We start from the raw sequence: 15334 nt of genomic DNA on the forward strand, positions 1-15334 counted from the left end.
CTGGTTCAAAAGGTGATAGTGTCAATTTTTCTAGCACAAAGTTCAAGTCCCAAGCTGGCAATGGTGGTTTCCTTGGAGGTTTTACATTCTTGATTCCTCTGAGGAACTGCCTGAGCAAAGGGTGTGAAAAACAGGTGGATCAAAGCTGTATTCTGCTGAAATAGCTGATGCATGAATCTTGATGGAGGAGTAGGACAGGCCTGAATGAAGTAGTTCGCCAGATACTCCAGAATGTTAGGCATATCTATGTTTGATACATCTTTTCCTCTTTCAGAACTCCAAATGACAAACCTTTTCCATTTCCCAGCATAATTCCTTCTAGTTGAAGGCCTGCGTGCTTCAAGAATAATGTCTTTAACTCTTTGTGAAAGTTCTGTATTAGCAGCTGCTATGTGATGTTCCATGCAGTCAGTTGCAGCGTTTTAGGTTTGGATGCATGGTGCTGAAGTTGTTCTGAGTTAGCATCAAAGGCATCAGGGAATTGGCCACATATTGTTCGAGACATGCTCCTCAGCAGTGGGTACCAATGCTGTCTTGGCCAGTTTGGAGCTATCAGGATTATCCTTGGACGTTCCTCCTTGATTTTTAGTAGTACTTTGTGTATCAAGGAAGAGGTGGGAATGCATATGCTGTTAGGCCTTTCCAGCTGAAGGAGAGCGAGTCCACTTTCCATGCTAGTGGGTGGAATGTCCTTGTGCAGAATTTTTGAGCTGGTGATTGAGAGGTGATGCGAATAGATCTATCTGAGGCATTCCCCATTTCTTCGAGATGGTCTTGAAGATATCCGGGTGCAGCTGCCATTCGTGGCATCCGATGTGGTCCTGCTTAACATATCTGCTAGAGAGTTTTCTTTTCCTGGCACAAATATTGCCTGTAACTGGATGTTGTAGCTGAGTGCCAGGGTCCACAGCTCCAAAGTCATTCTGCATAGGGGGTAAGAATGAGTGCCTCCCTGTTTGTTGATGTACCACATGACTGTGGTGTTGTCCGTCCTTATCATCAAGTGGTCCTCCTTGAGAAATGGTCTGAACTTTTGGATTGCCAGTTTTACTGCCAGCATTTCTTTTAGGTTGATGTGCAGGTGAAGTTGGTCCTTTGTCCACAATCCTTATGCGCATTTGTCCAGCATATCGCCCCCATCCTAGGTCTGAAGCATCTGTTGTGATGGTCTGGCTTGCTTGACCCTGCGAAAGGGCAGGCCTGGGTTTGACTGGCATGCCTGAGCCCACCATAGGAACTCCTGTTTTAAGCATGGTATTAGTGGGATTTCCGTTTCTAGGCTGTGTCTGTGTTGGGACCATAAATTCTTTAGGTACCACTGTAGTTTTCTCATATGTAGTCTGGCAAATGGAACCAAGATTATGCATGATGCCATGAAACCCAAGGCCTGCAGTACCTTTCTTGCTGTTAACTTGTTCAGTTTTGTTAGTGCCAAGAAGTAAAGAGGAGTTCTTTTGTTTTCTGTAGTTAGGAATGCCATTTGTCTTACTGTGTCCAATTCCGCTCCCAGGAAAGTCCTTGTCTGGGATGGTATCAGTCTTGACTTTGTAAATTGACTGTGTATCCCAGTGCTTGAAGCAAGTAAATGACCCTTTGTAAATCTGTTGTCAGCTTGCTTTTGTTGTCTCCTTGTATCAGGCAGTCGTCCAGGTATGGATAAATTTGAATTCCTGTAGTCTGCAATGTGCGATTACTGATGCCAGGCATTTTGTGAATACTCTGGGCAGTAGATAAGCCAAAGGGCAATGCTGAGAATTGATAGTGCTCTGATCCTGCAAGAAATCTGAGGTATCTTCTGCAGATTGGTCGAATGGGGACGTGCAGGTATGCCTCCTTGAGATCTAGAGTTACCAGCCAACACTCCTTGCCCAGCATGGGAAGAAGTTGCTGTAGGGTCAGCATTTTGAATTTTGGGACAATGATGTAAGTATTCAGGGTGGACAGGTCTAGAATTGGTCTCCAACTTTTTTCCTTTCTTGGAACTAGGAATAGTCTGGAGTAGAACCCTTTCCTTGCACTGCTGTTGGCACTTTCTCCACGGCTCTCATGTTTGCTAACTCCATTATCTGTTGTAGAGCCTCTGTCTTTTGATTTGGAGGTAGATTTGGCATTCCTCTTTTGTCTGGTAAAGTGTGGAAGTGGAACCGGTAACCTTGATCTATGGTTCGTAAAATCCACTTGTCCTTTGTTATGTGGTGCCAGTTTTTGAAAATAAGGTTAGCTTTCCGCCTAGAGGAGCTGCTATTTGTTCCCTGGTAGGCGGGTTTAGGATTAAGTCACTGTGGCTGTGTTGATGTAGAGGCAGGTGTTGAGTCTGTGCCTCTGTTGTTACCTTGCCACTGTCGTCCTCTGTAGGCACCTCCTCTGGATTGGTTTCTGCCTCTGGAACGTCTATTCCTGCCCCTTTGAGGTCTTGTGGAGTCAGGAAAGGACCAATTTTTGGCAGGCCAGTTCCTGCTAAACCTTGGGGTTGAACCTGCAAGAAATCTTTAACTGTCTGGACTGATTTTGCCTTTTCTTCCATTTTCTTCATAACCTGCTGGGCAGGTGTACCAAACAAACTTGTTTTTCCATAGGAGCATCTAGCAATTTAGATTTAACATGATCCGTAAAGCTTGCTCCTTTAGCCATGCATGCCTTCTAATTACAGTGCCAGTCATGGCTGATCTAAATGAAGCCTCCAGTGCATCATAGCCACATTTTAAAGAATGGTTACTAACTTGCTGTATGTTATTTACCATTTCTAATACATATTTCTTATCAAGAGATTCATCAGTGGTTAGCTTTTTAGTTAACTGATCAAGCATAAACTCTTGGTATTGTATCATGTGAAACTGACAGTTTAAAGCTCTAGCTGAGAGAGTGGCTGAAGTGTAAACCTTTTACCCCATCTGTCTAATGACCTTGCTTCCCTTTCAGAAGGAACAGGGTTTTAGCTATGGTCGCTACTGCCTTGGGACCCTGGGAAATAGTTTCGGGTCTGCAAGAGGGGCCTTGTAAAGGTGGTGATGAGTATCTGGCACCCTGTAAAATCTGTCTGGTTTGGCAGGGGCTGGGGTAAAGAATCTGGAGCGGAACAGACATCATTGAAAGCATCATCCACCACAGAGAGAACAGGAGGTATAGCTAAGGGCCTGTGCTGTGGAAGGTGCAAAAGGTCCTAAGTCTTTTCTGGAGTCTGAAAATCCTGTTGCTGCCATTGGAACTGTTCTCGCATGGCATGCAAGGTTTCCCCAAAGGAGAATTCTTCTGGTGGGGAAGCAGCTGGAATGGATTCTTCAGCATCAGAATCTTCAAAATTGGAGAAAGGAGCCTCTGGCTGGTCAGTTATGTCTGATTCATCAGCAGAATCATCAGAGGACACTGGCTCATGGGGCTCTGCCCTAGGTCTCTTCTCTGGGGCTGAGAGGCCCTGTCTGGGTGAGATTGAGATCCCCTAATTAATGAAATTAAATCTTCTGCCAAAGTAAGCATTTGAGAACTGGAAGAGGGCCTGGTTGGGGGGGTTTAACAGGCACTGTTTTAGTAGTCTTGGCTGCTTTAGCCCTGGCGAAGGCCTTAATGGACATGGCTGCTGGAGGCCTAGCAGCACCACGTGCTGGGGTAGAGACATCCAAGGGAATGGTGTCTGATAAGTCAGTGGTAAGCACCGTAGTGGGTAAAATTTCTGAGGCCGATTCAAGAGTGTTAGCAGGGACCTCAGTTGTGGAGATAGATTCAGCTGTATTTTGATCAGTTTTCGGTTTCGCGAAACCGAGACACTCCTTGTTTGCTTAACCATGGTTTCGGCGAAACCGCGGACCGCGAGTGTCGGTCTTTCTTTGCGTTTTTTGGCAGAATGCGTAGTCGGAGGATCCGGCGGCATAATGTACGCAAAATCAGAACCGAAAAACTGTTCTGCAAACTCCGACCGACGTCTAAGCGTTTGTCGGTTGAAAGAAGCACAGGACGAACAGGCTGCTACGTCGTGGGCTGGGCCTAAGCAAGGCAGGCAGTAAGAGTGGAAATCTTTATGAGGTATTTGTTTCCCACAGGTTAAACAATTATTAACTTTTTCTGACATCGGCTGAGGCAAGAAAGAGTCCCCAACGGGGTACTTAGCTTTAGAAGTCTTCGAAGTAGTATTCGGTAGAAGTAATCTCTGGATCCGACCGACCGGCACTTGCGAACAGCTTCTGCTTCGGGCGCCACGCGGCAAGAAAGACTGGAGAAAATGGCGTCGGCTGATGCTTTTATACCCGAAGACCAACAGAGATGACGTCGGGTGAAGTGCGACATCAGCCGAAGCCGGACCCGGACTTTGGAATCCGGCCGACTGAAGGGCTGCCTGACGACAGGACAACCCAGTTGTTATGACTGCAGATGCATCCATGAAGGACATCAGAAAAACTTTCTGTAAAGAGAGTAAATAGGAATATGAAGGTAAGCCTCCTTCAGATCCAAGGACACCAGAAAACCCTGGGGTAGTAGAAGAGGAAATAGGGTTTGAAAAGTAAGCATCCAAAAACAAGGAACCCTGAGAAAGATTTTGAGCAAACAGAGATCCAGAATGGGTCTTCCTTTCGAGGGATCAGGAACATCCTGGATTAAAATCTCTTTCCTTCTTTGGAAGGAGTGACAGGTTGAATAGCTCCCTGGTCCATCAGGGACTCGAGATCTTCTGAGAAATGAGGAAGTGGCTTCAGAGGAGGTTGGGAATCCCTGAAAAAGGAGGCAGAGACTTCCACATCATGAAATAACCCTAACAGATGATAGACAGAACCCAAGAATCCGAGGTGATGAGATACCAGTTTGGAAGAAGGAACAAGGGAACCTGGTTGAGGTGTTGGGGTTGGGGGGGGGGGGCAAAATGTCAAAGAGAAGCAGGCTTATCACATAAAGGAGGCTTCTGGGCCACAGAAGCCTTAGAAGACTTAGCAGAAGGAGCTCACCTACCACCATTCCTGCCTTTAGAGGTTTGACGAGGCTGCCTGCGAACAAAAGCAGTCCTAGTATGACAATTCCTCTGGAACTTAGGGATAGGAGTGACAAAAATATGTTTAAGGTCCTGCAATACTTTAACTTTTTCTTGAAGAGACTTAAACATAGCAGCAGCAGTCCCAAAGAGGTTTTTATTGCTGCATTCAGCAACCTGGCCTTAATGTCTTCAGGTAAAGAGTGTAGATGAAGCCAAGATTCATGACAGACCTAAAGGCAGCAGCTCTGGAAGAGGCATCAGCAGCATCATAGCTACACTGGATAGATGGTGAGCCACTTCAGAGGTAGAACCAAAAATAGATACAGCAGAAGACTTACCTTCAGAATCAGGGAGGTCAGAAATAACCTGACAAGCCTGGGCAATCAAGGTCAGAGCATATCTGGTCATGTGGGTCTGGTGATTGATAGGCCAAAAGACCAAAGTAGAAGTAGTATAGAAATTATTACCAATTTTCTCCACTGCCCTACTATCCGTATCAGAAAGCAGAAGCTTGGTGAGGGCAAAAGCTTAAAGGTTTGCCAGAGGAGACATCACAGCAGGGTCAGCAGAAGACATTTAAATAAGAATTGACAATCTTCAGGGTCACTCATCACAAGTGCATGAGGCTGAGAATTAGTAGACCTGGAAACAGCTATACTGGTGCATAACAAAGCAGCCAACAAAGGAGGAAATGCAGAATCAGTGTGCACCTGAAGCATCTCATAATACCGTTTCTAGATATCAGACATCTTAGAAGAATCCCACTTAAAATATTCCATCATTCTGGCTACTGTGTCTCCAAAAGAAGACTCAGGCCTAATGGACTCCTCTTCATTAGAGCCATAAGCCAAAGGAGAAGATGTTTGGGGAAAATAAGACAGGGATCCTTCATCAGATTCTGAATCCTCCTCTGAGGAATTAGGTTCCCTAGGCCACTTGAAAGGAGCTCCAAACCCTGACGGGACTTGATAAGAATACCTGAAATCTCTTCCTTGACCAGAATCTGCGGAATCCATCTAGTGCTATCTGGGATAATCAACTGTGGTTCCCCCCTCACCTCCAGAGAAGATGCCTGCAAAACCTCAGAGGGCGTGTGAAAGGAAGGATCCATGCCAGCCTCTGAAAGGGTCATGGTAAAGGAATTCAATGTAGACACCAGAAGGCCTACAGAGCTGTCACCTGCTTCTAGAGAAGTGTTCAGTTGAGGCTGGACAACTAAAGAATCTGGACAAGATTTCTTGGCCTTTTTCTTACTTAATGGAAGTATCTCAAGGTTAATCAATTCTGTCATGCTACCCTGGGCTAACTGTTTAAGCTTCTGGTTCCCAAGACAGATGGCCAGGGAAGAGAACCAGCTTTCAAGAGTCTTAGGCACATATGCTTTACAAATGCTACAGGATGTGTGGTTGTGGGAAGTACCCAAACAAAAAAAAACACTGTTTGTGACAATCCTTATGGAGAATCTGCCTCCCACTAACATTTTTCTTTCTTGGGTGACATGAACTCCAGGTAACCAAAAAAGAACAAGATCAAAATGAAAAAAAAAAAAAGATCCCAAACAGGGCACTTATCTGATGGCTAGATTTTCAGCACAGCAAGAGGGCATTCAGATCAACGAGCGATTATGGTGTTTGGACTGGTGGCAAAGTAGCTCTGGGTAACTGTGTCTGTACATCACATTTATGCCCTACATCCTCTACAGGGAGCATGTGTGTGACATACAGTAAATCTACAGGCTTTGGTATACTGACTGGACCATAGGGATCTCCGTCCAAGGACAGCCCAAAGGTGAAGAACACTATAATAAGTGATATAGAAAGAGTGAAAGTAACAACGTACAAGTGTCAGCTGCATAAATGTCATTCAAGGAAGCATTTTTGATGGTTTGTGAACTGGCCACTGTTGTAGCAGAATTAAATTTGCAATTACCAGCAAAGGCTTGCTATATTTCTGATAACATAATTTTATACATTGTGAAAGCCAGAAAGAAAGGGTCAACGTGTACTTTTTGGAATCCATTTTTTTGGTGGAAAATGAAATCAAATGTGAATCCTTCCTTGTTTCATTCAAAAAATCTAAGTTGTCTGTGTACATCTAAGAAATGAAGTACAAATTTCCCCACGGTTACTGTAATTAAAGAAGAAAACTGAGAAGTCAACTGACTGAGTAATTCCTGTAGTCACTTTTGCCATAATAGAAGGATTGCTCCTCATTGACACGGTCTTTGTGAAAGATGAGATAAGGAGTGGTCCAACTCATGGCTTAGAGCTCAGATACCTGCTAGCTGAAGTAGTAACTACTAGAGAGATTTCCAAAAAAAATTATTTTACATCTGCAGAGAAAGCATGCTCAAAAGGAGGGTTGGGTATTGCCTTTCCCAGACAAATTACATGTCACAAGGAGGAACAGGAGACTTAATGGGGTGACAAAGTAAAAAGGAGTCCCTCAAAAAGGTTTTGCAGGCTTTGAGTGAAGCTAGAGAAACAGAATCAGAACCCTGATGAAAATTTCATATGGCTGTAAGGCAGACCTTAACAGAAGAGAAACAAACCCAAAATTCTTTAACAGATACTCCAAGACACCAGAAACAGATGCTGTGAAAGGATCTAGTCTCCCTGTAATGGCTTACATGTAAAAATAAGTCCATTAGTCATGACAAGTCTTCCTAGTGGAAAAGAGGCAAGAGTATAGACTCTCTGTTCAAGGTAAAAAGGGTATCTGGCTATCGCAGGAAAGGGAGGAATAAGGGAACAAAGTTTGGGGCAACTAGAAGCACAGGCCAACTGCCATACTTTTATGGCCTCAAAAGGTGAAGACAATGTGTTTTTCCATTTTTTTTATATAACAAACCACTGCAATGCTGTCAGAGTGAAAGGCAATCAGACCAGTGGGAAAGGAATCCTGGAATGCCTGCAAGGTGACAGCCTATATTTTAATTATGTTGATGTGTAGACTAGGGTCTATATTAGATGATCGAACTTTCAAAAGTTCGACTGTCATATGGTCGACACCATATGATTGAATTTTTGAAAGTTTGAATGTTTTAACGGAGATCTCCGTACAGCGTGGAATGGGAAAATTTCCCTATTCTGCAATGTAGTGCGATCTCGGAGTTGGTATATTTAAAGAGCGGGGGGGGGGGGGCTTGCCCTCCTGCTTAAAACGTTCAGGTAGGTTATTTGTGTAGTTTATTTTTTTTATTAGATTTTCGAACTTTTAAAAGTTTGATCATATGGTGTTGACCATATGACAGTTGAATTTTGAAAGTTCTATTATCTAATATACACCAGTAGACTAGCTGTTGTGGGAGTTTCCACCTTCTCTGTGGCCTTTGCCAGAATCTCAGTAAACTAAAGATATGGGTTTTGCTGCTTCAGAGAAAACGGATACTGAGCAGCCTAGAACTTCATCACAACCATGGACAGCATACTGCTCCTGCACTCTTACTTCTCTAACTTGGGTTTTAAGATGGGTCCAAATTCTAAGGTTTCACCAAAGGGAGAATTCATGGAAATGGCCTTAGGGTTTTTGTCAAATCCCATTGTGTAAAGGCAGGCATACTGAATGACAGTCATTCCCCTGGCTGCATCCCTAGCTGAACCATGCCAAACCAAGAGTCGACATCTGGAACTGCAACTGATTTTCTAAGTCTAGTGACCCCTTCCAGAGTGCAAACATATTCATCAACTAACTCCCTCAAACTTCAATATGTACTGCATAGTTGCCTCACTTAGAAAGCAGAAGATAAAAAGCACATTATTCCAAGTCAGTTCAGTACACACCACTCTTGCTTAGACATCTGGAAATTACTGGCTTAAGGTTCAGAGGCTTTTTAATAACAGCTAAGGCAAAGGCAGTGCCCACCAAAGGGTCCTATATCTAGCTAGGACAGTCCATGGGAGGCCTGGGGATTTTGCCAGAACTCTTTAGAGCTGGTGCCACCATGTTAGGATACTTCCTTGCATTTAGTGTAATGATGAGAACCATTTCTTCAGACAGAGGAACTATCTAAGAGGATAACCTAGGAGACTGAAAGACTTCAGGAAGGATGCATTCCGACTTGGAGGGGTGTCTGGGGGCCATTTTGCTTTGCACAACAAAATAAAGAAGAAACAAATTGACCTGGATCAAGGTTAAGCGAACAAAGGGCATCAAGCCTGACAATTGAGAGCAAAAAACCCTGCAAAAATAGCAATAGACTGTATCAATGAGTACAACTAGAGATGCGGAGATGGGCCTTAGATGTACAGCATTGGGAGTAAAAAGGAGGGACAGGGAAGCCTAGGAAAGTTTTACTTGCTTGGTGACAAAATCCTGCTTTTCACAGTTCTATCTGTAATGGAGATAAAACTCCCAACTACAGATCTACATTCATATTACTGTTGCCATTAATAAAAATCATACCAGCTACATTATATTACATCAAAGTAAAAGGGCTGCTTACCCTCATTGCTGGCAGTTTTTAACATGCTTACTAAGGCAGGCATCAGCTGGAACTCAAAGACTCTACTGCTTCCACAATTTTTACATGATGGTATCAATGTATTCATAGCTGGTGGAGAAGTTGTTATAAACAAAGGGGTACCTTTCCAAGAGTACCTACAAGCAACAAGTGATTGACAAGTTTAAAACAATATATCTAACTGAAAACATACAAATAACCTAAAACTTAATGTTAAATCACATTATTAGAAGCAACAGATAGGAATTTAGTGAAGGAAGTTAAAATCATTGGAAAAACTATTATTAAAGTAATGATAAAATATAAAATACATTTGAAAGAACTACAACTAGTATGACACTGCATAAATTGTATATGACACTGCATATATTGTACACACCTCAAAACTAAAGTCACCTGTGAGAAAAGGCAGCAAGTGATTTTCATCGTGGTCACTTTGGAGCATGCCCTTCCAATACACCATTTGCTGATACACATTACTGTGTTTTTGTTATTCTAAAAACACTAGTGTTTAGACAAATTATTTTTAAGAAGAGTTTCTGGCAAGGAATTACTGTGAAAAAAGTAATGGGTCAGCTTGGGCACTGCGACAATTAAACAGTGTCAGGCTGTAATACATAGCACAGAGCTATCGCGAAACAGTCAGCAAAGTAGTTCAAGCTATTGACAATTATGCAGTAGAAGGACTGCACATCCCAATGAAGTGCACAATACTCCGATCTGGAAGCAAAACCCAGGATCCCACACCAAAAGGTTCAGTAGTTACACTGAAAGGTACAGTAGTATAGTTAATAAGCACATAAAAAAACAACCGCTGCCATTTTATTGCTCACAGGTAAGTTGTAAAACAAAAATGTTAACTTTTGTGATATTTTTCCTCAAGTTACAAGACGTACAGGGAAGAACGAGTGGAGTCTTGTCAGGCAAGAAATATTGAAAGGTTCATGGTCACTCCAAGGGGTGGGGTGGGAGTGGGGGGCAGCTTGAGGAAAGACTGTCTGCTGGATGACACCATCCCTGATTAGAGCTGCTAGGAGTCAGCTGTAAGGTAGAAACATCTGACTTCTTGAAGTTGTAACAGAGATACAGCAAAAGGTATGCAACCAGTGAACCCCCTTAAAAACTACAGGTGAGCCCAAATTGAAAGTTTTTGTACTGGCAATGACCATTTCCTACCTGGAAGTGCATAAACATTATGATCACACTGATGCATTATTTAATGAGTGAAACATAATGGAATAACAAAGAGTACATCCAGTCTTCACTGGGTAGACATGTGAGGACTGGCTATACCATAACCATGGCAAAACACTCTTGAAAAGTACATATTCAAGCCACTTAGGTCCAAGAATGGCCTCAAGTCCCTTCCCTTTCTGAGCCCAAAAAACAATCTAGAATCATATATGTTTATTACAGTACTAACAAAATGAAATAGAAAGAGAAGAGTTTATATGCTAAATACCTTGAAGGTATTAGGAAGATGCAAAAAGTAAAGTATTGGCAGAGTATTTTATTAGAGGGATCAGATGGGCAGAAATAGTAGTAGTTCGAGATAATGCTGAAGGTATGAGCAGGAAGAGAATTAGTGCAGCAGACGTATACAGTGGCACGATTACACCTCACCTCACTACTAAACCATAATTTATATATCTATCTATCTATATATATATATATATATATATATATATATATATATATATATATATATATATATATATATACATATATATATATATATATGTGTGTGTGTGTGTGTGTGTGTGTGTGTGCATGCATGTGTGTCTGTCTATATACATAAACACAGATGTATGTGTGTACAAATGCATCCATGTATAAATGCACATGTGTGTGTGTGTGTGTGTGTGTGTGTGTGTGTGTGTGTGTGTGTGTATATATATATATATATATATATTTTATTCTTTGTTGATTTGTTTATTTATTTATTTATTCTTTGTTGATTGGGTTAGTCTCAATAAGCCAGTGGCCTCTTTTTGGGGAAGACCCTTGGTGGTGTTTATACAACTGGGGAAATTTGGCCAGGACATCAGGCAGCTTCCCCTTACTCCCATCCACTAGATGGCGACAGAGAGTTCCTACAGTAGCAAATAAGAGGCCTAAAGGAAGCAGCGGCATAAAGGAAGAGGAGGAGAGAAAAGCTATGGAGAGTTTAGAGGTGGAAAGTGAGAATTTGGAGAAAAATGTGTTCAATATGGAACTTTAGAATATAAACAAAGATTCCTGTTTGTTGGATGTTACAAATTAACATTTAGCTGTCTCTATGGAGATAGAAGTAAGCAAGTCTAAAGAAGTGGTGCAGACAACAGAACTGGCATCAGGAGGGATTGAAGATGATGTTCTGTTAAAAATAATCAAAGAGGATAATACAGGGTACAGTTCTGCTGTTTTATGGGGTGGGATGGCAGATAAATTTGTGATGAGGATGGTAATGAGAAAAAGGAACCAGGCCATGTGGCAGCACTGAATGCAGCCGTGACAAAGTAAAAGAGGAAAGCAGCAACAAACTGAGGAGTCATCTGATTTCTGTGGTGGCAGACAATGCTGTAACTAAAACATACGGAGTAGTGACAGCAGGCAAAAAAATAAAACTGCTTTTAAAAAGAAGTGACGGCCAGCTAAGAGAATAAAAACAAAGAAATGACACTAATAGACGGATATTATGTATGGGACATTTTGATAACGGTTTGGGGTTTTAAATCTCAAAGTTTGGTCTTTTATACATACTGGGACAAACATTTTGTAACTTAATATCTGAAACTGACTGATGATGACATTTCTGGAACTGTGTAAGGAGGACATTTATCTGTGGAACAATTACTTGTTTTCTGGTAGTAACTTAAATGTTAAAAAAATGTTACTTTGCAGTTTAGAACAAATGAATTATAATAATAAGATGTTAAGAAATGCATGCAGGGTCAGTGTGAAACTGCTGATAATAACTGTGAAGGTTTGAGATCAGAGAACTTAAGTGATGGAGAGTGGAGGTTGTAAGCTGTTTTGAAAGGTGAAAAAAAAACATGGTGAAACACTTGCCAAGTGTTATTTTTGTGGCTAGTCATAGAGGGGCATTAAGATATGCTGGCCAGCCTAAATCATGTTTCTTTTATGGGGACTTTTCTCATTTAATTAACGACTGTGACAAGGTACAATGTAACCCGTGTGGGGAGAAAGGATGTACACCAAGAAGGTGTGTGACTGAATACAGGTTGTGTAAAAAAAAGGGACACTTTTGGATGGAGTGTCAAGAGCAAACAGTAAATAATGAAAAAGAAGGGAAAAGGGATGAAAACATACATGAGGAATTACAACAAGAGGCTGGGGGAAAGGGTGAGCTTGGTGAAGAAAACAAATGAGGTGAAAGAGTGCATGCAGGAAGACAGCTCAGAAGAAGGGACTGATACCAATATTTTTTGAGGTTCTAGCCAGTGAAAATTTTGATTCTGAGGATCAAGGATTATTTGTACATAAATCCAGGAAAAATATTCAGTTATGGAAAGAGTAAAAATAAGCAAACAAAAATGTAAAAATATTTCCCCTAAACTTAAAAAGAAGGAAAAGCAACTATTTTGGAGTACTTTCAGTAAATGTGAAAAGTATTATTAACACTGTAAGGAGGACAGGGATACTGGAATGGTGTGCTAAATTTGATGTGGATGTTACTCTGTTAGCGGATACAAGATTCTTGACACATGAAGAAAGACTGCAAACAGAAAAATTGTGGAGTGAAACTATAATATAGAAAAAGAAGTGATGTTCTTACCATAACGTTCCATGTGTGTTGTCAATCTCATCCTTTATTCTCACTTGTGGGTCGAATCCAATGCATCGGATCCATCTCGGCCATTTCTCCAGCTTGAGGCCTTCAGCAAAGCTCGTGGGTCTCATTCTTTAACCATAATGCAACCCCTTAATTACCTCAGATCTTGTTTGCCCCCAGTAGCACATGGAATAAGGGGCACAGGAAAATAACTTTCTTGGGTGGTGTAAGCCAGGGAACCTTGTTGGCTAGGCTTACTTAGACCCTTGGGCAGATAGCCTAGTACCTACTTATGAACCTATTATATGTATGAGAGTGTATATCTATACCTATTCATATGATCATGAATTAGTACCAGGATGAGAAGGTATATTCTCTGAGGCTACATGGTTCTGCTGAACACTGGAATACAGGCAGGGGACAAGGAGGGAAGGTTGTGAGAATAAAGGATGGGATGGGCAATACACATGGAATGTTATGCTAAGAACATAACTTCTTTATGTGATGTTGTCAATCTCGCCTTTATTCTCACTTGTGGGACTGTGTCCCACGCAAATGATGTGTCCCACGCAAATGAACTCTAGGGTAGCTCATGGGAGAATATTCCTCAGAACCATAAAGTCAAAGGAGGCTCTACTCCTAGAGGTCAAATCCACTTTAATAATGAGTAATAAAGGTATGAGGTTTTGCCCAAGTAGTCACAGCACAGATATTATCCAGTGGTAATCTAGCCTGAAAAGCTGCAGACATGGCCAGAGATCTAGTGGAATGAGCTTTAACCACATTTGGGAAAGCTCTGTTTTTAGAATTATAAATGTGGGGTATGCATAATGTTAGCCATCTAGATAAAGTGACTTTTGAAATTGGTTGACTTTTTCTTGTATCGGAATAAGAGACAAAGAGCTGGTCTGATTTTCTTATTTCCAAAGTTCTATGTAAATAGAAATGGAACTATCTATGAACATCTAGGAGATGCAAGGAGTTCTCTCCTTTATTTTGGAAGTTGGGAAAGAAAACTGGAATGTCTATAGATTGGTTAAGGGTATTTCTCAGTCTCAACCTTGGGTAAAAGGATGGGTTAGTGCATAATGACACTCTTTGTGGAAGACTAGATATGGAGGTTTTGTGGACAAGGCCTGTAACTCGGATATTTTTCTGGCTGAATTAATAGCCACCAAAAACAGTTTTCCAGGAAAGATATTTAAGTCACATGTAGCTGAAGGATCAAACGGGAGAAAAATAATATTAGATAAGATGAAACTGAGGTCCCAATGAGGGGGCGTTGGATGCTTATACGGAGATCTTAGCACAACAGTGCCCTTCAAAAATGCTTTACAAAGTGTGTGTGACATGATAGGACGGTCATTTTCTCCTATATGAAAACTGGAAATTGCAGCTAGTTGAACTTTAACTGTAGCTGCGCTGCTCGACTACTGAATATCTTTGACAGAAACTGTAAAACAGAGTGAACTGGTGCTGTAAAAGGATCTATTTCTTTACGGTTTGCCCATACAACAAATCTCCTCCATTTGCTCTTGTAAAGTTTTTGAGAAGATGTTTTATGAGATGATAATATAATAAGCCTGACTGGGAGGAGAGGGATGGAAACATAGCAGTAAGGAGAACTGGTGCAGCCAAGCTGTGAACTTTAGGGTGTCTAGGTTGAGATGAACCATTCTTGATGGGTGTGTCAGAAGATCTGGAACTGGGTCCAGAATCCAGGGTTTATCTCGAAGATGAGGCTGAAGAAAAGGGAATAAGATTTGATGAGGCCAGTAGGAAGCAATTGGGTTAATAGTTGTCTCCAACAGACTCGCTTTCTGCAGAAACTTTGGGATTAGTGGAATCAGGGGAAAGGAGTAAAGTTGTCCCGGGGGCCAATCGTGAACAAGTGCATCCCTTGGTGACTCCCCCGTAGGAGGGATCAGGGCAAAGTAGTTCATAGGTTCATACTAGGCTATCTGCCCTAGGGCATTTATAAGCCTAGCAAGAATGTGTTTGGCTTTCGCCACCCATTTTAAATTTATTTTGCTATGCCCTTTTTCGAGGTTAGTATACTGTGCCTCTATCTAACAGTGACACAGAAGTGATACCCGGGGTAAACCTACGATCTCCCATCCACTCATCATGATTCCTCTTG

General features: G+C 41.8%; 1 protein-coding gene across 5 annotated transcripts in view; it reads right to left on the bottom strand.

Annotated features, from left to right (window-relative positions):
- PDCD2L (programmed cell death 2 like) overlaps positions 1-15334 on the bottom strand; it is a 226769-nt gene that overhangs the window by 22990 nt on the left and 188445 nt on the right. For all 5 annotated transcript variants that reach the window (XM_044081924.1, XM_044081925.1, XM_044081923.1 and 2 more), the window contains one exon: positions 9402-9556. In XM_044081924.1, the coding sequence (XP_043937859.1) occupies positions 9402-9556 (155 nt within the window). The remainder of the gene's footprint in view (positions 1-9401; positions 9557-15334) is intronic.

Source organism: Protopterus annectens, chromosome 8.part1 (assembly GCF_019279795.1).
Source record: "Protopterus annectens isolate FY-2018-M chromosome 8.part1, PAN1.0, whole genome shotgun sequence".
Taxonomy (NCBI): Eukaryota; Metazoa; Chordata; order Ceratodontiformes; family Protopteridae; genus Protopterus; species Protopterus annectens.